The sequence below is a fragment of the Ceratotherium simum genome, chromosome 5 (assembly GCF_057802395.1).
Source record: "Ceratotherium simum simum isolate JZ-2026a chromosome 5, ASM5780239v1, whole genome shotgun sequence".
Classification (NCBI taxonomy): Eukaryota; Metazoa; Chordata; class Mammalia; order Perissodactyla; family Rhinocerotidae; genus Ceratotherium; species Ceratotherium simum.
This window is the reverse complement of record NC_141904.1, coordinates 53,353,074-53,375,488: the sequence shown is the minus strand read 5'-3', so window position 1 is coordinate 53,375,488 and position 22,415 is coordinate 53,353,074. Positions and strand designations below refer to the sequence as shown.

Sequence of the window (22,415 nt, the reverse complement as noted above, 5' to 3'; positions counted from 1 at the left end):
ACCCTCGGGGGGGAACTACTGCACAGGAGACAGTCCCCAGGCTGGAAACAGGTAGAGCTCACCTTCATCGAGGTTGCTGAGAAGCGGACACTCATTGTGGCTAAGGTGGGCTTCGACACAACCAGTCCCCGGATGTTCTTGGCATCACAGTGACTTATCTGGAACAAGGAAGAGCCACATCTCAGAAACAGCACTGTTGCTCTGTCAGAAGTCCCAGGAAGTGGGTGTTTGTCACCCACACACAAAAGGAGCACAACCATTAGCAAACCTGAATCCTTAGAGGCAAGAGGCTACTCAAACCCTAAGTCTCTCTTTTTCTCAAATTTTTAGCACTAACTAAACATTCTCTGAAGTATCTAGTAAGACTTACAATGAACTATGAACTCCCATTTTCTCTGTAAGAGCTGCTTGGGGCTTGGCAGGTAGATAGAAAGTGTGGGCCATGGAAACCAGAGATGGAGAGCGTGGTGGGCCCTCTGGCTCTCCCAGCCCCACTTCACTGGCCTCGCTCCCCTGCAGTGAGGAGGGAGGGGTACAGGCCAAAGCACACTCCCACGAGCCACCTGCGAGTGCTACACGGCCACAGACCTGACCAGTGGAGCCTCAGCCTGCTGAGCCAGGGCTGGGTCAGGCACCCCTCTAACTTCCAGTCCTTCCTCGACCTGCACTGGTTGAGGCACACACCACAGGTTCCCATCTAGGGAAGTGGCCTCAAGGTCTCTGAGACAAGCCCAGAATGTTGCAGGCAGAATAGTCCAATGGGTAGTAGAAGCTCTGGAGTCAGACTCAGCTCAATTCAGATCCCAGCTTTCCCCTCATTAACTATGTGGTCCTGTCCAAACTTCCTTACCTTCCTAAGCCTCAGTTAACTCAGCTGTAAAATGGGAATAAAAGTGCCCACTACACAGGGCTGTTGGGAAGATTCCACTGAGGAGTATACATCAGACATGGGGCACAGGGCTGAACACAAAAACCACGCTCAAGAAATAGATGCTTTAAAACATTTTTCATTATTCCTTACTGAGTCCCCTTTCATTTTAAAAATGGTAACAAAATTGGCATCACAAACCCAGTTCAACAGTGAATAATGCGAAATATTTCTTGTTAGGTGTGGGCACACCAGGGGCCAGAGAGCCCTCAAAGCCCTCTGCTGATCTGCCTGACCCTCAGCACGTCCACTCGAACAATGAGAACGCCCAGAAGAGCTCGGCGCTGGTGCTCCACTCTGTCCAAATGCTGCCCATGCCAGGGGCAGAGACACGCAGACCAGCCAAGAGCAGCAGAGGCCCCTCTTTCTCTGCCTTCAGAAGGGCCTGACTTATCAAGATGGAATCTACCACACACTGCCCAATACGAAAGCAACAGTGCCTTACAAGTAAATCCAGACACCCAACATCAAAAACACTCCCTAGTCACAGATAGTCAGAGGCAAGACGATGCCTGTGCAGGGCTCAGCCGTGCCTGCACTCCAGGGGCCCTGGGCCTTACCTCCACTTGATGAAGAGACTTGAATATTGACAGATCAAAAGGCAGGAGCTGCTCCTGAATGTTGCTGGTGCCAAAAGGTCCTTCTGTGCCAGACACCTGCGGCCACAGACATGGCTTGAATTAGGGATGCTGCTGCAACCACCGCCATCCATGTTCAGGGGGCAGTGCTGCAGCACTGACTCGAAGCTTTGCTTGGTGATGTGAGGCAGAGTGGGCACGACCCCACTCACCACTGCCACGGTCAAGTAAGCAGGCTCAAGCTGAGGTTTAAGCAAGGAGACATTGGGTCATGACTGCCCCCTGGTGCTCACAGCCAGAAGGGCAGTGCCAAGAACACCAAAAGGTGGCCTTCCTTCCCCCATGGCCCATACAGTCTCCTTCACACACACCGCGAGCCAGTGAGCTATCCAGCTGCATGGCCACAACTGAGTGGCTCTCCACGACCTAGCGGCCTCAGCTTTACCTTAAGGTACTTAAGGCGACAGGTGAAGTCCAGGATGTGCCCAAGGTCAGTCTTGGCGTCCCCGCTGGCACACGTGGGCTTTCCCTGCTGCAGCTGCTCGGTGACTGCATACAGCTGCAGGGGCCCGATGACGAAGACCTGGCCGGCCCCCAGGAGCTGTTCTCCTGCAACAGCCATGCCCCTCAGGGTGAGCACCTGGCCCCGGCCCAGGCAGGCAGGCAGAGCATCTGCCCACTCAGCCAACAGTTAACAAGCATTTGGTAAGCACTCATGTGCACTGTGCCTCGTCAAGATGAAGCCACGGCCCTGAGCATATAAGAGCAGCTGCCTTCCTGAGCTCATACTGGGCACAGGGCAGACCCTGGACACGTGATTACAGAGGAGGGAAGAGTCATGTGAATGGGTGGCCAGGGAGCCAGGCTAGGCTCAGTCAAAATCCGAGGCACTGAGCCAGGATAAAGCTGATATGAGGCAGCCCTGTGGACAACAGACCCATGCTTGCAACCTCCAAGATGCAGGCATCTTGAGGTTAGGTGCAGGCCTAAGATGCCAGCACAGTGCAGGGCCTGAGAGCAGGTGGGGGTTCTGAGCCAGAAAGACTGGCATTTGGTCCTCACTCTGCTCCTTCCGGGTATGTACCCTCAAGCAGGTTGCTGGGCCTCTCATCCTCAGTGTCCTCATCTGCACCTCCTAGGGGGAAAGCAGTAAGATGCCAAACACAAGGCCAGACCACAAGAAGCACTCATGTTAGCTACATGCTCTCTGGCAGGGCCATGACCCAAGGTTGGCTTCTGTTTGCTACCTCAACCTTTTTAGGTAAGGACAAACCAGATGCAAGAGGGCAGCATGCCACCCAGCTTCCAGAACTCCACCGTAGGGCTTTGGAACAGATCCTGCAGGGCAGGGAGGTGGGGAGGCTTGGTTCAGGGTTCAGGGCTTTGGGTAGCCCCAGGGAGGTGGGGCCTGGCTGGGACTCACTCGGCACAGCACAACAGATGGAGCTCTGTGCCAGTCTGGAACCCTGGTCACCCAACAGGGTTGGGCAAGTTGCACCTAGTGTTTCGGGGCCCTTGGCCATGTACCTCTTTCAAAGAGCTCCTCAGCCAGTGCTGCCGTGATGCCATTTATCTCCTGCAGAGAAACGAAAACCCAGTCAGGAAGTTCACCTGCCCCCAGTCACCAGGACTTGAGCATTCCCTGCTATCGACCCCCTCTGCTGCTGCAATGCCAGCTCTCCAGAAAGTTAAACAAGATAAAGGCGAGAGTAAACCTACTATGAATCAGGGCGCTTAGAAAGGGAAACTAAATATTCCCAGTTGTATGGACATTTGAGATGTCTTTTTTTTTTTTTTTTTTTGTGAGGAAGATCAGCCCTGAGCTAACATCCATGTCAATCCTCCTCTTTTTACTGAGGAAGACTGGTCCTCGGCTAACATCTGTTCCCATCTTCCTCTACTTTATATGGCACGCCGCCACAGCATGGCCTAACAAGCAGTGCATTGGTGCGCGCCCGGGATCCGAACCCGGGCCGCCAGCAGCGGAGCTCGTGCACTTAACAGCTACGCCATAGGGCCGGCTCCTGAAATGTCTCTTCAAAAGAACGGAAAACAGACTAATGCTGCAACCTCAAGCCCACACAGGCACTGGCTGAATGCACTCGGCTCGGAGGCTGGCAGAGTTTGGTCACATCAAGGGCTGGCTGGGAAGCCAGGAGTTCCCACAACTGGCCCTGGGAGATCCCAGGAGAGGGCGTGGAAAAGAGGAAGTCCTGTTTCTTCTGGAAAAGAGGCTTCCATCACCCTGGTGGGATAAAGGACCTCCCAGAGCCAACCCTCCCTAAGAATGACCATTTCTACTTTGTTTCATGTTCCAAAGGCATCTTAGGAGAGACTGTATACTTGTTCTCTTCCACTTGCTCATCCCTGCAAGCCTTGCAACAGTAACACTCACCCCCAGGGTCATGAGAAAGAGGCAGGACAGGATTTTCTTTTAGAATGATGTGATGAAGGAGGCATGATGAGGACAAGCCTTCAGTCGTATTAACAGCTAATGTGCTGGGGTCTTAATTCACACTGGGCATGGCCCGAGCTCTTGCTGTGTACTGGCTCACTCAATCCTCCCAACGCCGTACATGAGGAAGACGTTATTTTGAACTCTGTACCACAGAAGAGCTAACTGAGGTGAGAGCTGCTATAACTCTCCAATTTTACACAGCTACACACTAGCAGAGCCACACTCTCAAGCACTCAGCCTTGAAGCCAGCCTCTCTGTGTACACAACCAATTGCCTCAGCACTTGAGTGGTATAATCGTGGGCTTGGCAGGGCCTCAGCCCCACATCCTGCAGGTAAGAATTTTAACTAATTGACAGATGGCAGCCCACAGGATTTTTTTGTAAGCAGGTCCAGATGGAGCTGCACAATCACCTTCATAACTCACAGGAGCATCTCTGCCACCAGGATGTGCCATTCACACGTGTATGGGGCTCCAAAGGCTCCAGGCTGCTGGAGACAGGGTGTCCTTTCCATGTTTTTCTCTTTGGTTCTGTGCCTCTTTTTTCTCTTTTATACATAATGGATATTTTAAAGGCTCTTTGTAGGCTGCAAACACCTTCTCCCCATCCGTGCATGCCCGTACCTTTGTGCATGGTGGTTTTCCTGACAGAGAGAGGTTTTTCATGTCTTCCTTGTTTAATCTGTGATTCTTTTCCTTTGTGACTTCTGGGGCCTCTTATCCCACCCCAAGATCGTAAACATATTCTCCTAATTTTTTCTTTTAGCACTTTATGCTATCTTTTTTTAAAAAAAGTGTTGATTTCTTTAATCTGCTTCAAATCCAGTTTATACATAATATGAGAAAAACTCGCCTCCCCCCAACAAATGGACAAAAAGCCAAAGGGAGAAAAATGAGCAAATACAGCCCCAGCATCAACGGACTCAGTCTGGCAAGATGCAGGGTCCAAAGGAAAAGGGCCACGAGAGCGGCAGCGCAGGCTCTGAGGAAAGGCTCCACCAGTGAGAGGAGAGGCTGTCAGTTCACTGAAGTTCAACTTCAGTCTCCTGCAACAGCAGAAACTCAATTACATTTTCCTTGGCTGCTGTGACAAACTGAAGATTAGGAAGAGCTTAGAATGATCCAGAGGCTCACTTCTCTATCAACACTTTTGAGAACCAAGCCCTGTTTCCAAATCACTACTTCCCTATCCTCCCTGCAGCCAGAAACACCTGAGGAGCCGAAAGCCACAGATTCCTGAGCAGCTCCCAGGGGCTGCGGATATGCGCCCACCTCAATTCCCTAAGAGTAGCTTCCAGGCCTCTCCGGCCCCGTGTTCTCTCCCGTGTTCTCTCCCGCCTCACATGGGAAAAGGGCTCCCTGCCCACCATCAGTACCTAACAACCCCCACCCCCAAAGTTACATTTCTTCGGGCAGCTGGCGTCAACAGCCCCGCTAAGGGGAGAGGACTGGAATTTCCGGAAAACACAGAAAGCTGAGAGAGAGTGGGGGCCAAGGGCTCATGCTAAGCAGAGAGCGCTTTTCACTTTTGAGCAATCTAAAACGCAAACTATGTAACAATTTCTCTCCCTGCTCTTTGGGGCACAGGAAGGGCACTCTGCTGCAACACTATCTACTTCGTTTTCCTGGCTGATCTTCACCTTGGGAGACCCTTTAATCAGAAAGGAACAAAGAAATGCCTCAGCCCTCAAACCTAGAGCACTGGTCTCAGAGAAGCATTTTGTCTGCATCCTCAGAGAGTGTTCTAGTTAAACTGCGGCATTGTATGCAGAGTCAGGCCTTCCCCTGCCAGGAGACAGGGGCCTTGGTGGCCCCCAGAGGAAGCTGCTGCTGATATGGCCAGGAGGTATCTGTGGGGACAGGTGACTCCCCAAACGCCGCACCCAATCTCTGCTGAAGGGACTTGAAGTGCTTCGGGGTGCCACAAATGTCTGAATTAATATGTATCTTTTTTTTTTTAGTTTGATGTAGTCCCATTTGTTTATTTTTTTCTATCGTTTCTTTTTTTTTTTTTTTTTTTGTGAGGACGTTCAGCCCTGAGCTAACATCTATTGCCAATCCTCCTCCCTTTTTTCCCCAAAGCCCCAGTAGATAGTTGTACGTCATAGTTGCACATCCTTCTAGTTGCTGTATGTGGGATGCGGCCTCAGCATGGCCGGAGAAGCGGTGCGTCGGTGCGTGCCTGGGATCTGAACCCGGGCTGCCAGTAGCGGAGCGCGCGCACTTAACCGCTAAGCCACGGGGCCGGCCCCCAATGTGTATTTTTTAAAAAAGACATTCTTTATACCTCAATAAAAATTTCAATAAAAAAATTATTAGCTATGTTTAAAAACTGTAACACTGACCCCCAAATGTGTTACAGACCAGTCAGCCACCTGCCAGAATCACGCGTTGGTGTGCAGCCTCAGGCAGCGTGGATGCGTTAGGCTGCAGCTCTGCGACTGACATCCTGACCGAGCACATCCACGCACACGGAGCTCGTGAGCAAGTGTGCCCGCCACCGATCCCCCCGCCCTTGGTGCATAACCCCTGGCAGCCCGACACTTTTGCTTGGCACATGTTTGAACACAGAGTGCTTGTCAGTGGGGCATTAACAAGGGACCCAATTACATGTCACTGTGCCATTTACACACACACACTGAGGGTTGGGGGTCCCTATTTAACTTTTATTCATGTCTGTGATGAGGCATTCTAGCAGGAGTCAGGTATATTATGAGCGATTTGACTTTAAAAATTCCCCATTGAGGGGTTCAAGCCTAAACTTTAACTGAAGAGGGCTCCAAGAGTGTAAGCAAGTTGCGAAGAATCTGTTATCATTTACAGCCTCAGCACTCTGCAACTAAAACAAATGACAGAAATAAAATGGATGCTGAGGCCAACGCTAAAATGGTAACAGTTCCATTATAGCTCATGATTTCAAATTTTAAAAAGCGTCTTTGTTCTAGCCAACTAGCTTTAAAATAAGAAAATGATCTAAATGCCACATCTGAAGAGAACTGAGTGCCTTTCCTTACTAGGACCGTGGTAATTGGCTGGCACCTGGCGAGCCCCCGCCACAAGCCCATCGCTCTTTTAGGCCCTTTACCTTCACTGCAGTCTCCTGCAATCCTCAAGGGCCTGGGGTCATCACCCTCCAGCTCACAAAAGAGGAACTGGGACACAGAGAGGTTAAATGACTGACTTGGTATAACCTGTCAGGAAGCAGCAGGGTTGGGAGCTAACCTCGGCTCTGCTTGCCTCCCAAGTCCAGAGCTAGATGTCCTGCCCCAAAATGGTGTGCTGGAATTCTCCATGGGATTCCACTGCACTGAATTTGAAAATCTCTGCTCTCAGGGTTCTGGGATGACTGTCACTGAGGGTGCAGGAGTCTCAGGGCACAGCTATCTGGAGAGAGACAGCACAGCAATAGGCCAGTACCCTCTCACTGCAACCCAGGGCTGCACCAGCCCCCAGATTCCCTGTCTCACAGCTGGCCGGGGAGAAAAGCGGTGCTTTCTTTCACTGTCATTAAAATCCACACTGCAAAAGGATGAAGTTGGACCCCTACTTCACACCATATACAAAAATTAACTTACAGTGAATCAAAGACCTAAACATAAGAGCTAAAACTATGAAATCCTAGAATAAAACATAGTTGTAAATCTTTGTGACCTTGGATTAGGTTAATAGTTTCTTAGATGAGTCCAAAAACATAAAGGACCAAAGGAAAAAAAAAGAAATGGAGTTTCATCAAAATCTAAAACTTTTGTGTTTCAAAGGACACTATCAAGAAAATGAAAAGATGGTTTACACAATGGGAGAAAATATTTGCATATCACATTTGTGATAAGAGTCTAATATCCAAAATATATAAAAGAACTCCTACAACAAGACAAGTAACCTAATTTTTAAAAGTGCAAAGGATATGAATACATTTCTCCAAAGTAGATATGTAAATAGCCAATAAGCATATGAAAAGAGGCTCAATATTAGGCATTCGGGAAATGCAAATCAAACCACAATGGGATACTAATTCACATCCACTAGGATAGCTATGAAAAAAATGGACAGTAACAAGTGCTGGCAAGGATGTGGGGAGGTGAGAAATAGACATTGTCAGTGGGAACATAAAATGGTGCAGCTGCTGTGTAAAATAATTTCATAGTTCTTCAAAAAGTTAAACAGAGTTACCATATGACCTAGCATTTCCACTCCTAGTATATACCCAACAGAACTGAAAACATATGTCCCTACAAAAAACCCTGTATGAATGTTCATAGCAGCATTATTCATAATAGCCAAAAAGTGGAAACAACCCAAATGTTTATCAACTGATGAATGGATAAACAAAATGTGATATATTCAAACAACAGAATATTAGTCATAAAAGTATCAAAGTACTGATTTATGCTTATGAATGGACCTTGAAAACAGTATGCTACGTGAAAGAAGCCAGTCACAAAGGCCATACATTGTATGATTCCCTTTACATGAAATATCCAGAGTAGGTAAGTCCATAGAGACAGAAAGTAGATTAGTGATTGCTAGGGGTGGGGGAGGATGGGAAGTGACAGGGTTCTTTTTTTGGGGTGATGAATTAGATAGTGGTGACAGATACACAACTTTGTGAATATAGTAAAAACCAGGGAATTGTACATTTTAAAAGAGTGAATTTTACATGTGAATTATATTTCAATTAAAAAAAAAATCCACACCTCAGCTAAATAGGGTTCCCTGGGTCCACCCAGTCCAACGTCAGCCCCACAAGAGGTGGAGCTTGTTGGGAACAATTTCAGAGAGGACACTGATGGCACAAAGGTTACAAGAAACATTCCCTAAGAGCTCCCAGCCTGTAGAAAAGGCTGACAAATCTTTTAGACCTTGTTTGTTCAAATGCATTTGGAGATCTAATCTAGTGTTTCTCAATCAGGCGTAATTTTGCCCCTCGGTGGGAGAGGCAAAAATGTCTGGAGACATTTTTGGTTGTCATAACTGGGTGGAGGAGGTGCTACTGGCATCTAATGGGTAGAGGCCAGAGATGGTGCTAAACAATGCACAGGACAGCCCCCACAACAATTACCCAGCCCCAAATGTCAACAGTGCCATGGATGAGAAACCCTGACTTAATTTAATGATAGGTCAATTACTTTTAAATCCTTGGATTTATATAACACAGGGGCCCGTTTGATAAGACCAATTTCAAATATGTCCATACTGCTCCAAGCAGTAGAGCATGCTTCAAACCAGAACTACAGATGTGGGCCGGCCCCAGGCCCATCTCAGGCAAACCCATCTCCAAAGAGCAGTCCAGGCCTTTCCATGCTCAGAAGTGGGCAACCCTGAGGCAGCCATCAAGATGACCTCCTCAAAGGCTCAGGTCTTAAGTGACGAGTTAGACTTTCAAAGTGCTGCTTATTAAGTTTTATCCTTAAATAGCTAATCAAAGGTTTCTTAAAGTGCTGTGTTTCTTAAAATACTAACCAGGAAAGTTTATCTGAAACACTCCCATAAGGAATGGAAATTTTTTCTCACATAAGGAAAGAAAATGTAAAAAAAAGTCTACAACAGGAAACTGCTGCTAACCACATAGATTGCTGGTATGCACTAACTAAAATTCAAAGTGTATACACATCTCCCATCTGTAAATGCCACCCTTTCTCCCACACGGCCCCTCCAAGCTTAGTGGCCCAATGCTAGCACTTATCACCAAACTTCCAGGCTCTATCCAGTGCTCCAAGAAAGGTTCAGCTGTCTTACTCCGAAAACACTTCAAGAAAGTTGTGTTTTAAACATGTTTGGGCCTTTACGACCAGAACCCACAGGTCTCTTCCTAAAACGTGAGCCTGAAAAGGGAGTGGGTTCTTTCCTATCTTCATCACATAAAGGGAAAACAATTAAATGTAAATTAGCCAAATATCTATCATGTAGAAATAACTACTCCTAGTATTTTGGTGTATAACCTTCTAGAAGTTTCCTAGATAAGTATATGCATATAAATCTTTTCTTTTTAAAACAAAAATGGGACCATACTCTACATACTGTTTTACTGCCTGCTCTTTTCATATAGCAATATACTTATTTTCCTATGTTAACAAATCCACAGCCACACTATCATTTTTACAGCAGCCTAATATCCAATTATACAGTTGTACCCTTTAATTTTTTTAAAAAAATTGCTTCCTGTTGGACTTTTGATTGTCTTCGGTACCTGGTTACAATCCTGGAATGACCACCTTTGTACCTAAATCCTTTCCGCAGTTGCCTGATTTTTTTCCTTAGAATAAATTCTCCAAAGTAGAACTGTTAGCTGTTTTTACCGTTTTGGTTTCACACTGCTGAACTTCCCTCCTTCAAGTATGACACCTCATCCCGTCACCAGCAGCCCATGAAAGCTGTTCCTCCATCCAGAAGGGAGTGCACACCTGCTCCATGATATCCACTCCCATCAGAGGAAGGGATCTACCCTCAGCCTCAGCACTAGGACCCTGACGATGCTTCAAGACGGCAATATGCTGCCAACACAGACTGATCCCTTAATTAGTCTTGAACTGTGAACCAACAACTCAACACTAGTCTACACCAGGTGTCAGCTGTTTCTACTTTATCCTCATGCATTTGGATGGAAACTTAGCTTAAATACCCACAGGCTGTTTTTGCTAAACAAAATGCCTTGTGGCGGAGGAAAAACCTCTCTCTCTGCGGCCACCGTTAGTCTAACTAAGGCAGATTTGTCAACGAACATGCTTCTGTCCACACCCCATCCCCATCAGGGTGATGTTTGTCCATTTTCTAACCTCAGGGTCAAACTCCAACCCACCTCTCCTCAAAGCTGAGGTCTGCACTGGCTTGCTGCCTTGAGTTTTGGCAGTTGCGGCCTTGCAGGAGAAGGAGAAAACCCAAGAGGAACTTACGTAGAAGTGAAAATGCAAGAAGTGGGCCAGCACCCTCGGGGCCACGCCCGGGAAGGCAGCCAGGAGCGTCTGGAGGTAGACCTCCAGATCCTTCTCCCGCTTCTCCACCAAGCTTCTTGAGTTTTTCCCAATTATCTTTTTGGGTGGAAGCAGATTTTTATCAATCTTCCTCTCTGCAACAAGCTGTAAGAAAACATAAGCTTGTCAATCAAAGACCAAGAGGTTCTGTGACTGCCCAAAGACAGAGGCAAGCAGCCTGAGGGTAGGCGCTTGTCCCAACTTCCACAGCCCCTCCTGGCAGTGGCACCAGGATTAGGGATCAAACTAGTGCATCTAGGATTTGGCCTCATCAAGTGCAATTAGTATCAGAAATACCAACACAATTCCATCTGGAGACTTTGGAGGCATTCAGAAAAGTAATACCTTCAGGCCCCTAAAATCACCATCCTTTTCAAACCAGAATGAAAACCAGTCAGGGCGGTGGCCTGTCTCTAAAACCTCATGCTGCAAATGACCCAGAGAAAGGCAGCTCTCTCCACAAGCTAAGAAAGAAATGGAATCACAATCAGATACTACAGCACAGGCTCTGGAATAGTCAGGTGGAACAAGACCAAACCTGTTCCCTCTCTGGGAAACTCCCAGCATCTCACATCCAAGCTAGGACCCGAAATCTTAAAACTGAAGTTCAAATACGCTCCTCGCACATCGTCTCATGCTAGGGTTGAACTCCCAGGATCCACCAGTTCTTTTGCCAATTACGTTAATAAACTGGTTTATTCAAGAACACTATAGGCATTGCTCTAAAACTAATGCGTGGCACAGTGGGAACTTAACCTGAAAGCTCCCAAGCTCTGAGACAAGGGTCTCCAGATCTCGAGGGTTACCTTTTCATGCAGGTCATGGAAATCGCTGTAGCGGTGCTTGACTGTCCACTCGTGGCTGCCATCCGTGACCTGGATGATGTAAACCTAAAAGGGAAAACCGACAGCCCCTGCCCAGCGAGCAACAAGGAGAGCCCCGCCCCGGCCCCAGCAATACCTGCAGAACTAAGTTAGGCTGCCCTTGCGCCCCAGCCTGTGCACCTGACACTTGCCAAGCAGCAGGCCCCCACTCAGCCCGCTCCATGGCCCTAGCATTGGATCTGGCAGGCACATGGGGTAAGTCTGTGCCTTTATTCCACTGTGAGGACCGGATAGGAAAGGTGACTATCGGGAAAGGTGACTATGGATCAAGCCATCTCTAGTTTTTTTGCCTCCAGGCAATTCAAAGCCCAATCCAACCTGAGCTGTAGGCAAGGCCACCCCTTCCAAGGGAGGCAGAACAGGGCCGTGTCTGGCAGGACCAGCTTCTCTGCTGTATTCTTTCCCCAGGTGCCCTGACAATATTCTGGAAGCAAGTCCTTTTCCAAACCTTTCAGCTGGTTCATGGCTGTCATTTCTGCTGCGGAGCCAGGAGTCAAGGGACTAAAAAGCTGATGGGAGGGCGGCGGAAGGGCAGTGATGGACCAGCAAGAGAAGGCAGTATGGCTCACCAGTTAAGGGAATAGGCCTTGGAGTCAAGGAAGACCTGGGTTCAAAACCTGGTTCTGCCATTTCCTGGCTGTAGCTTATGTATTAGTCACTCACGTAAGTGACTGGGAGCCTAAGGTCTCTCCAAGCCTCAGTTCTTCCATCTTAAAATCTGGTAGGTTTCAGAATCAAATAGGGTAACGCATGCAAAATACTTTGTACGGGGCCTGATACGTAGCAAGTGTTCAAGAAAAGGTAGGTGTGTTAGTAATACTCAACTCAGCACACCGGGAGATGAAATGGTGGGGTGGGCCTGATTGCCACCTCCCCCACACCCATTCAGAGAAGGGGCTCAGACCTGAGGAATGAGGAGAGCTTTTTAGAGCTGACCCTCCAGCTGAATGCAGCCCATGGGTGGCCAACCAGCTACCAGCTCAGAGACCTCAACCTTCACCTAGAGGAGGCCCCCTGGTCCTAGTATCCTGCCCCTCTCTGCAGCATGCAGGGAAAGGGGAGGAGAAAATAAGGCAGCTGAAGCCTCCATGGAGGAGCAGCCATTTCTCCAGGGCCGGCTGGTTGCTCCAGGATCCGCCCCCAGCCTCTCTTCCCAGCCTGGCAGGTTCTCTCCCCATCCCCCAGCCCAGGAAAGGAGCAAACCAGAGAAATGACCCTCAGGAGGAGGGTTAGGATGAGGGCCGAGGGGGTGGGATGAAGGCAGGGCCAAAGCCCCCCACTCACTCCCAGCCTCCCGGGAACAAAGGACAGACGGTTGGGAGGTGCTCAATATGCCCCCACCCCAGAGTCAGTCCTTGCCAGGCAGCCTACCAGGTCCAGAGGCCTGGCGTCCAACCCCACCCAGACCCAGAAGGGCCTCCACCTCCATCACAGTCTCGAACTCCCCCCGTTTTCTGTCTTCCATCTCCCCCAAAGCCTTGAAGTGTGTGTGTGGGCGGCTTGCTGCCCCAACTGGCCCCCACAACCCAAAGCCCGTCCGTAAGCTTCCTGGGTCTTGCACTTTCAGCCCTGAGCCACCCCCTCAATTCCCCCGTGTCTGGGCTCCATCTCTCCCTCATTCTTGTCTCTGCTTGACCCCCAGGACCTCGGGGCCCCAGATCCCTCTCACTTCTAGAGCAAATTTCAACTGCGACCCCAGGCCCCCAGATCAAGGCCCCGCCCCTTCTCCTTCTTCAAGGCCTGCAGGGCTCTGACCCTTTCCACCGATTCCATCCATCACAGACCCCCTTCCCCAATCCCCCTCCTCCCAGACCCCCGTCACGTCCTCCCAGGCTGGCGCCCCTCCAGGCCTAGAGGATCTAGAGGGGGCTCCGCCTCATCTAGACATCCCTCCTCTCCAGATCCCCTTTCTCCCCAGATCCTGCCCACCAACCCTAGCCTCCTTTTCTGAACGCCTACCCCTTCTCCAAGCCCCCTCCCTGGGCCCCACCCCAGGACCCTCTTCCCGGACCTGCGGGGCCCAGACCCTTCCCCAGATTCCCCTATCCCAGGCCCCCTCCTCGAAATCGCAGCCCCTCTACCACATCCTCCCGGTCGCGGGGCCCAGACCCCCTCCCTAACTCCTCGACCCGGACTCCGGGTTCCAGCCGCCAGCTCCGGTTCCGGCGCCCGCGCCCCCGGCACACCGTATACGTGTCCACCAGCTCAGAGCCCACGACGCGCGCCTCCTTGGCCGGCTCGGCCCCCTGCTCGGGCCCGAAGCTGCGCCCCTCCGCCATGTTCCGGGCTCCGCCGCCGCCCGGCGCAGACTGGCAGCAGCAGGGGGCGGGGTCAGCGTCTTGCCGCCCCCGGGCATCCCCCGCCCCCGCCGCGCGCCGCGCCGCCAAGTCCGCCCCACCGCCGGCCAGCGCCCTCGCCCCGCCCCTCGCGCGTAGCTGACAGCTGCCGCCGACGCGCGTGCGCAGGCCGCGTGGGCCTTCTCGCTTGCGTAATCCGTACCTGCGGACCCCCCCCCGCCGGGCTCCTGGCCGCCGGGAGATACTGAGGCCTGGGGAGGGGGCAGCTCTGGGCATTGCCACTCCGACCCAGGTAGGAAGGAGCGAAAGCCTCGCAGCTCCCGGGCTACCCGAAGCAAGTCACTGCTCCGCCTGGCCTCGGTTTCTCCTTCCGGAAAAGGGAGGCAGTAATCGTGCCTCACCTGGCTCTTGGGTTCATTATCTGTAGGGCGCGAGAGGGTCGAAGGAGAAGATGTGAGCTGTGCTTAGAGCCCGAGCAGGGAGAGTAACTCTGGGCCAGTTCTTAACCTCTCCAAGACTCGGGGATCTCTGTCACGTGGGCTGCTGGAGACTAGAGTGGGTTAATCCATGCAGTGCCCTCAAGCAAGGCAGGGAGCTGGTGTGGTTATCAAAAGGGGGCTCTGTATGAAGGGGGGGTGTAGGTGGAAGGAAGGGATATGTGCTGGACATTGGGCACAAGAGGAGGGTTTCTGGTCCCAGAAACTACAGTGCTGGCTGGAATGGAGGAAGCACAGGCACAGAGAGGGAGCCCAAACCCCGGGGAAGATCCAGACCTAGAAGAGGGGGGAGGTAACTGGAGGGGGACAGTCTGGCACAGATGGGGCATCTGTAAGTGTGTTTGTTGGATGAATGACTGTGTGCCGCTGACCCAAGCCCGGAGCTAGTACTGCTTTTGCTGGGGAGATGAAAGATGTGGGCCATGGCTCCTCTGGCTGAAGGGCTTCAGACCACTCTGTCTGACGGTGGCTCAGTGACTTCCTTCTCCACCAGTTCCACAGCACTGTGCTCAGCTTGGCATTCAAGGCTTCTCTTGGCAGGGCCCTATGCTCTCCGTCTCTCCTTGCATACTGCTGCCCCCAACTCCAGAGGGGTTTAACTTGAAGCAGGGACTGCCAAGCCAGCCAGACCTTGGGCAAGTCACCACCCCTCCAGGAGCCTCAGTTTCCTTATCTGGAAAGCGGGAGTAATATTGCTCACCTTCCTGGTCAGATGGGAGGTTGAGCTGCTGTGTGTAGGGGCCTGCTACTTTGCAGCTCTTGTCCTGTCCTGGGCTCATGTTTTCATTCAAGAAACCTTTCCAGAGAGTCCCCTGGGGGCCATGGGGGACAGAGGGAAAGAGACCTGGTCCTTGCAGCCCTTCATCTGCTCCCTGCCTTGGGCAGAGGACACAGGGACTCAGGCCAGCCTGAGATCACCAGGACCGGAGGAGGGGGTGGAGGATACTATACGCAGGGGTGGGCTGGGCTGGGAATGCAGTGGGGCAGGGCTATTTAAGCCCGGGCTGGCTGGCAACCCCAGCAGCCTTCCCTGTGAGCCGCCAGCATGGATGACATCTACAAGGCTGCGGTAAGGGACGGGCCTGGGAAGGGCTGGGGTGAGTGGGCCCACTAGGGGCTCACTCAGCTCAGGTTAAGGTTACTGCAGGGAGGTGGTGGGGACCAGGCCCTCCAGGAGGCAGTGGGTCTAGCGTTGCCGGTGTGGAAGGAGTGAGGGGTTCAGGAGAGGAGCCGTTAGGGTGGGTGGAGGAGGAGGTTGCAGCTTTTAGCATCTCCCCTGTCTCCAAGTGTCTGTGGTCTGTCTCTTGGCCTCATCTCTCTTCATTTGTGTCTCTGGTCTCTGGATCTTTGCCTTTCTCAACCTCTTTCCATCTCTTTGTTCCTCCTGCGCTGTCTCTCTCAGTCTCTGTCGCTGTCTCCCTGTCACGACCCTCCACAGCTGCCCCTCACATTCTGCTTCTCATACACTCGCAATCTCCCTCCCACCTCCAGCCCCTTGGCTGGCTGAGGATGCTGTGGAGGGTGGGACTGGGGTTGTGAGGAGGGGCTGCGGAGCTGGAGTACTGAGCTGGGGAGGGGGCTTTGAAGTCTGAGGCAGTCAGGGTAAGACTGGGCATGAGGAAGAGCTGGGAAGAAGGAACAGAGACTGGGGGCCTCAGCCCCCATCCGGCCTGGCAGGCTGGCACTCAGTGGCTTAGCAGGGGGTGAGGGCTAGAGAGTGGTCACCCCAAGTCCCTATAGCCTCCTGGGGTCACTGAGGGGCTTCAGATGCTATTTCATCCCAGAGGGGGTCCTGACCTCCCCCCACCCCAGAGACAAGGACATCTGGCATAAACAGCTGTCCACAAGGGAAGCCTTCCCTCAGCCCCGTAAGTCCAGCCCCACTCCTGGGCAGGGAAGGGCTACAGCTGGCTCTGGGGGCGCCCCTGCCTGTCCTGCAGGAGTCCATGGAGCTGGGGGGCCGCCCTCCACCCTGTGCCCATACAAGGCCTGGTGGGGCTGGGGATGGACTAATTTTGGCTCCTGAGGCAGCAGCAGGCCAGGGGGCCAGATAACACTGTCCCACCCCCTGCATGCCAGAGTCCCCAGAACAATCACCAGGTTTAACTTTGTCCCCCGTTAAAAATAGCTCAGTGGCTACCCCGGTCAGGTTACAGTGAGTGGTTTTGACCACCCCCACATTGGTTTCATTGTCCCAACCTGAGGGACAGCTGTCCCTCAGGCCACCCTGCTTGGGTTTCAGCAGGGAGGCTGAAAGGGCATTGTCACCTTGGCCCTGGAGAGGGTGCCCACCTGTCACCCAGGCCCTGAGCCCAGCCTCAGTGAAGCCAGCTGGGTCACCTCAGCACTTTGGGGGCTAGGAGGGAAGACTGAGGCCCCTGCTCTGTGGCCTGGAAATAGCCTGCCTCTTCCTGGCTTCAGTCTTCCCACCTGTGGAATGGGTTGGTTTCCTTCACAGCAACTAAGGCCTGAGTCTGAGTCCTGAGGCTTCTTTTCCTCTCTAGGTAGAGCAGCTGACAGAAGAGCAGAAAAATGGTAAGTACCCCGACATACATGGTGGGGGGCAGCAGGGCCAGGCTGGGGAGCATGAGCACCCGAGGCTGGAGGTCAGAGACTGGGGTCCCTCTTCCATGACCTCAGAGGTCTTAGAGGGAAGTGGGCAAGTTGGCAGGTGGTCCCAGGGATCTGGCTTTCTGGGGTCCTGGCTGCTGAGCCCTGTCCACTCTGCCTCCTCCCCCATCGGACACAGAGTTCAAGGCAGCCTTTGACATCTTCGTGCTGGGTGCCGAGGACGGGTGCATCAGCACCAAGGAGCTGGGCAAGGTGATGAGGATGCTGGGCCAGAACCCCACCCCTGAGGAGCTGCAGGAGATGATTGACGAGGTGGATGAGGATGGTGAGCCCCTCTACCCACCCCTGCCCAGACCCGTAGCACCCCCAGCTCGCTGGGGACCTGAATCCTGCCTCTGCCACTTATCCCTCTGTGCCGTTGAAGGAGCTGTTTAGTCTCTCTGAGCCTCAGTCATCTCATCTATAAAATGGGCATAATGACCACACTCACCTCACAGAGTTGGTGTGAGGGTGCATTGAGAACACCAGGGTCTAGTGTCAAGGGCAGTGCCAGCCTGACCATCCCTGTCTGATGGCTGTACTGTCTACCTCCAGGCAGCGGCACAGTGGACTTCGATGAGTTCCTGGTCATGATGGTTCGGTGCATGAAGGATGACAGCAAAGGGAAGTCTGAGGAAGAGCTGTCTGACCTCTTTCGCATGTTTGACAAGTGAGTGTGTGACCCTTCACCTCTGACCATGACCCTAGCAGAGCTGGGGAAAGAGGAACAGTCTTGTGACCTCGAGGCCTCAGTCTCCTATTCTGTACAATGGAGGAGTGGGATGCCCCATCTCCCAGTGGCCCTGTTCTGCCTCCAGGGGTTGTGGATCGGGCTGCCTCTTCCCCTCCCCTGCCCCCACCATGGGTTCTGAGGCCCCCCTCGCTCCTCCCTCTACCCCGCCCCCTGCAGAAATGCTGATGGCTACATTGACCTGGAGGAGCTAAAGATAATGCTTCAGGCTACGGGTGAGATCATCACAGAGGATGACATTGAGGAGCTCATGAAGGACGGTGACAAGAACAATGATGGCCGCATCGACTATGATGGTGAGTGAGCGGTACTGGATCTGGTACTGCCCACGCCCTACCCAGCCTCCACCTCTGACCTACACCTGCCCCTCTCTCCACAGAGTTCCTGGAGTTCATGAAGGGGGTGGAGTAGACGTCGACCTTTGCCCAGAGCCGCCAGTGCCACCTTCCAACTTCAGCGGGGCCCTGGAGTGGGGGCAGGGGGTCGGGGTCCCCAGGGTGTGAGCCTGGGCGTGTCCTTGACGGTGGGCCCTCTATGACTGTCTCCCCCAGCCCTGTCCTAGGGAATGCAAATAAAGCCCTGCTCCCTGGAGGCCTGGCGTCTGGCTCTCATTCCCAGGGGCTGTGGCCTCTTCGCCAGGGACCACCTCTGCCCTGATAACTGTTTCCGTCCCCATCCCGGAGCCCATGCTCCAGCCACCCCTGCCCACCACCTTCGGCAGGAGGGCTCAGATTAGATCGGGACTACACACTCCATACCCCCTGGCTCCTTTCTATAACTGCTGATGCCCAGGCCCCATCTCCAGCAATTCAGCATCTGGAGTCTGTGGTGGCCCAGGAATCTGCATTTAACAGGCTCCCCGGGGCCATGGCTTTGGTTGGCCAGGTGGCAGCCAAGGGGTCCTGCACTGCAGTGCCTGGCTAGGCCCTGGGTACCACTTGGCACGGCAGCCCCAGCTCCTTCTCAGCTCTGGCTGGGGAGAGGCAGGGCACTGGGGGGCTCAGTGGGCCTGCAGCTCTAGTCCCTCTGCCCACTCACTTGGATTTCCTGCTGACAACATTGACTCCCAGGGACCGAGGGGCATATCGTCTACTTTACGTCCCCTCACCTGTTTGACAGGTGAGGACCCTGGGGCCCAGAGAGGAGCAGGGTTGTCAAGGTCATCCAGGGAGTCTGGAGGAGAGCCGAGCCGCTGGGCTCCCAGCCAAGGGCTCTGTCTCCAGGTCCAGACCGGCATAGTTTCCAGTTGCCGGGAGCCTCAGAGGCTCCAGAACCCACTTCCCCTCCCTGACAAGGAATGGAGGCATGAGGCCTGGTGGCTCTCAGCTTAGAGGGGATGCCCAGGCCAGAGCTGCAGCCAGGACAGTGACACGGGCCTTGGGGAGGGCGTGCCGTAAGGAAGTGGAGGTGTCAGCAGGGGGGCTTGCAGGAGGTACAGCTGCCACAGTGCCTAGAATGTCACAACAGCTGTCCTTGCTCCACCCAGCCACTCCACAGTCTCCCCACCTGTGCCCCAGCCTTGGTGTTCCCCAGACAAGCCCAGCATTCTGGAAATGGTCTTAGAATTCTGGAGATGCCTCCAGTGGAGGCCAGAGCCAGCAGGAGCTGCCTGGTCCCTGGTGAGACCTGGTAGGAGAGGAGCAGGCCTGCCCTTGGGAGCTGGAGAATTTGAGGATCTACATGTACACCCAGGAATTACAACATCTCAGGAGAGGAGGCAGGGCCACAGCGGGCCGCACCACAAGCCAGTCTACCAGTTCCATGGTTTAGTCACACACCTACCATGTGCCTGGCACAGCCTGGATGCTGGGATCCTTCAGAGGGAGGCCCAGTCCCTAATTTTGTGGAATTTACAGTCAACTCAGAAAGACAAAGAGAGAGACGTGTGCAGTGAGGAAACCAGCTCAGTGCTGGAATGAGGGTTGTAGAGGTGCGGTGGCCATGAGATAGAGTGGTCTGGGAGGGCCTCCTGGAGGAAGTGGCACTGAACTGAGACCTGAAGAACCACAGGGAACCAGTCATGGGAGGGCATGAGGAAAGACTGGAGCATCTCAGGAGCAGAAAGGCTGTGTTGAGCCAGGCGCCCAGCCCCGGCAGCCATAGGGCGAGAAGGCCTGGTGGCTCTCGGCACAGAGGCACAGCAGCACAGCGGGGCAAGAAGGGTGGAGGGAGGTGCACAGGTTCAGGGCATATTTTGGAACTAGAATAGACAACTCACTGAAGGATTGAATGTGAGGTGTGAGAAGTACGGAGTCAAGGGTGACCTTGCATTTCAGGAATGAACTGCCATTCCCTGAGGTATAGAAGCCGGGGAGAGGTGCAGGTTCTTGGTGGGGTATCAGGAAGTGGAGGTTCCTTTGTTCCTTTAGATTTTCTTTTTCGCAATTTTTAACTTTTCATTTTGAAATTCCAGACTTGCAAAAATAGTACAAAGAACTCCCATTTACACTTCACCCAGCTTCCCCAAATGTTAACACCTTAAATAGCCACGGGACCACGCTCAAACCCAGGAAATTAACACTGACACACCGCAGCTAACTCATCTGTGGACCTCACTCAGGTCTGTCAGTCACTCTACTGAAGTCCTCTTCCTGGACCAGGATCCAGCCAGGATCACATGTTGCGTCTTGTCGTCCTGTCCCCTTACTCTCCTCCAATCTCTGTGGTGGTTTCTCAGTCTTTCTTCATCTTTAATGACATGACACTTTTGAAGAGTACAGGTTGGTTATTTTGTAGAATCTCATGCAATTTGGGTTTATCTGGTATTTCCTCAGGACTAGCTTCAGGTTGTGCGTTTCTGGAGGGACAGTCACAGGAGAGATGGAGAGTTGTTTGTCCGTGTCAAAGTTGAGACGCCTCTGGGACAGGATGGTGGGGATGTCAAAGCGAGGCTGGACTAAGCGAGAGGGCAGAGGGAGAACTATAAATTCGAGTGTCATCAGAGTAAGAAGTGCTTCCCCAGCCCCAGTCCTGGATGAGGCCCCCCTGGAGAAGGTGTGGAGAGAGAGGTGGCCCAGGACTGGGCACCGGGCACCCCACGTGGGCAGTCCAGGGGAGGAGACGCGGCCAGTGGGGTGGGAGAGACCCTGGGTGAGCAAGAGGCCCTGGGAGCCAGGAGGAAAGGAAAGAGGCATTCAAGACAGCTGATGGCCCTGGGCTTAGGGAGCTTGGAGGCCCCCGAGGCCTTGGCCACCTGGACACGAGGGCTTCCTTGGAGCGGTGGGATGGGAGCCCGACTGGAGAGCACCGGAGGAATGAGGCGAGGCAAAGGGGAGACGGCGAGTGTGGACAATACTTGTAACCTTTTGCAAACTCTCAGGGAACAGAAATAGGCTGGAGCTGAGGGGAGATGTGGAGTCCAGGTATACTCATTTAAGGAGGAGGGTCAGAAAATGGCCTGTATGCTGATGGGAACAACCCAGCGAAGCTGGAAAAGAGGTGACACAAGACACAGGGACAGAGTGGCAGAACGTGAGCGGCTAGGGGTCTCTGGGGGCTCAAGGCAGTGAGGGAAGAATTGTGGCAGTGGGGATACTGAATGTAGGTGGTGGTCACGTCCTTCTTCGTGGTGACTTGGATGATGGGTGGCTGAGGTGGGGGGAGGAGAAAGTGATTGTCAGAGAGGATGACAAGGACCTGAGAGGCCAGGGGGCACCCAAGGGATGTGGGATGCTAATGGGATTGGGGGAGGAGAAGAGAGACACCCTAAGAGTTAAGCCCTCTGTGAACAAAACAGGAGGATGGCTGGACCAGCTACAAAGAGGGTACACAGGGGGTGGCTGGTGCCTTAAAGAAGTGGTCCACAGGGAGGGAGCTCCGTGGGATTATGCCATATCTCTGTTCCAGAATGAGGTTGGTCGGGGATGGACTAGGGATCCATTCCTTCCAGGCATGCCCACCCAGAATTCTAGCTGGGAGAGGCTGACCCTCCACATACCCACCTGGTGGCACCTGATGCATGAACACGCACATCACCCATGTATATGGCCAAGGGCTCACAGCTCCCACTGGCATGTGGCATTGCACTTCTCTACATGCATCACTTCGTTCTGTTTTGCTGCCTTCAGTCCTCTCCATTTCTTTTGCGCTGTGTCATTCTTTGCCTGGATAGTGCTTCCTCCATGAAGCCTCCCTTGATTTCCTCCATCAGAAGCAATCACTGGAGCATCTCCCACTGCCCCTGCCTCTTCACATTATGATTGCTTGGTTACTGCCTGCTGTCCCAAGAGGTGGTAGTTTCTCCTGGGTGGCCCAGTTGCTCCTACAGGGTGTGATACAGCGGTAGCTTCCAGACTGCCTGCAGTTCCCACTTTGTCCACTAGATGACACAAGATGCCTGTGACTGGGCCCATTGATCTGAATTTATGGGGTCGGGGGGCGCGGGGGCACTCTTTGGGTCTGTTTTCCATCTGCAGCCAGCAAGCAGGGGACTTTACAGAAGATCC

The 22,415-nt window shown here is 52.8% G+C and overlaps 2 protein-coding genes across 4 annotated transcripts in view; one reads left to right on the top strand and one right to left on the bottom strand.

Moving 5' to 3' along the window:
- The window catches only part of NISCH (nischarin), a 32,802-nt gene extending 18,681 nt beyond the window's left edge, over nucleotides 1–14,121 (bottom strand). For all 3 annotated transcript variants that reach the window (XM_087431144.1, XM_004419795.3, XM_004419796.3), the window contains exons 1-7: nucleotides 14,002–14,121; nucleotides 11,738–11,821; nucleotides 10,854–11,036; nucleotides 3,034–3,082; nucleotides 1,952–2,115; nucleotides 1,489–1,584; nucleotides 63–158 (exon numbers count right to left, since the gene is read on the bottom strand). In XM_087431144.1, the coding sequence (XP_087287270.1) occupies nucleotides 63–158; nucleotides 1,489–1,584; nucleotides 1,952–2,115; nucleotides 3,034–3,082; nucleotides 10,854–11,036; nucleotides 11,738–11,821; nucleotides 14,002–14,094 (765 nt within the window). In that variant the 5' untranslated portion in view covers nucleotides 14,095–14,121. The remainder of the gene's footprint in view (nucleotides 1–62; nucleotides 159–1,488; nucleotides 1,585–1,951; nucleotides 2,116–3,033; nucleotides 3,083–10,853; nucleotides 11,037–11,737; nucleotides 11,822–14,001) is intronic.
- Nucleotides 14,122–15,639: 1,518 nt separating this feature from the next.
- TNNC1 (troponin C1, slow skeletal and cardiac type) lies at nucleotides 15,640–18,561 on the top strand. The gene is made up of 6 exons (XM_004419794.3): nucleotides 15,640–15,678; nucleotides 17,114–17,144; nucleotides 17,359–17,505; nucleotides 17,775–17,889; nucleotides 18,130–18,266; nucleotides 18,350–18,561. Exons 1-6 carry the CDS (start codon nucleotides 15,655–15,657, stop codon nucleotides 18,379–18,381), a joined length of 486 nt encoding a protein of 161 aa, XP_004419851.1. The 5' UTR covers nucleotides 15,640–15,654; the 3' UTR covers nucleotides 18,382–18,561.
- The last annotated feature ends 3,854 nt before the right edge of the window (nucleotides 18,562–22,415 follow it).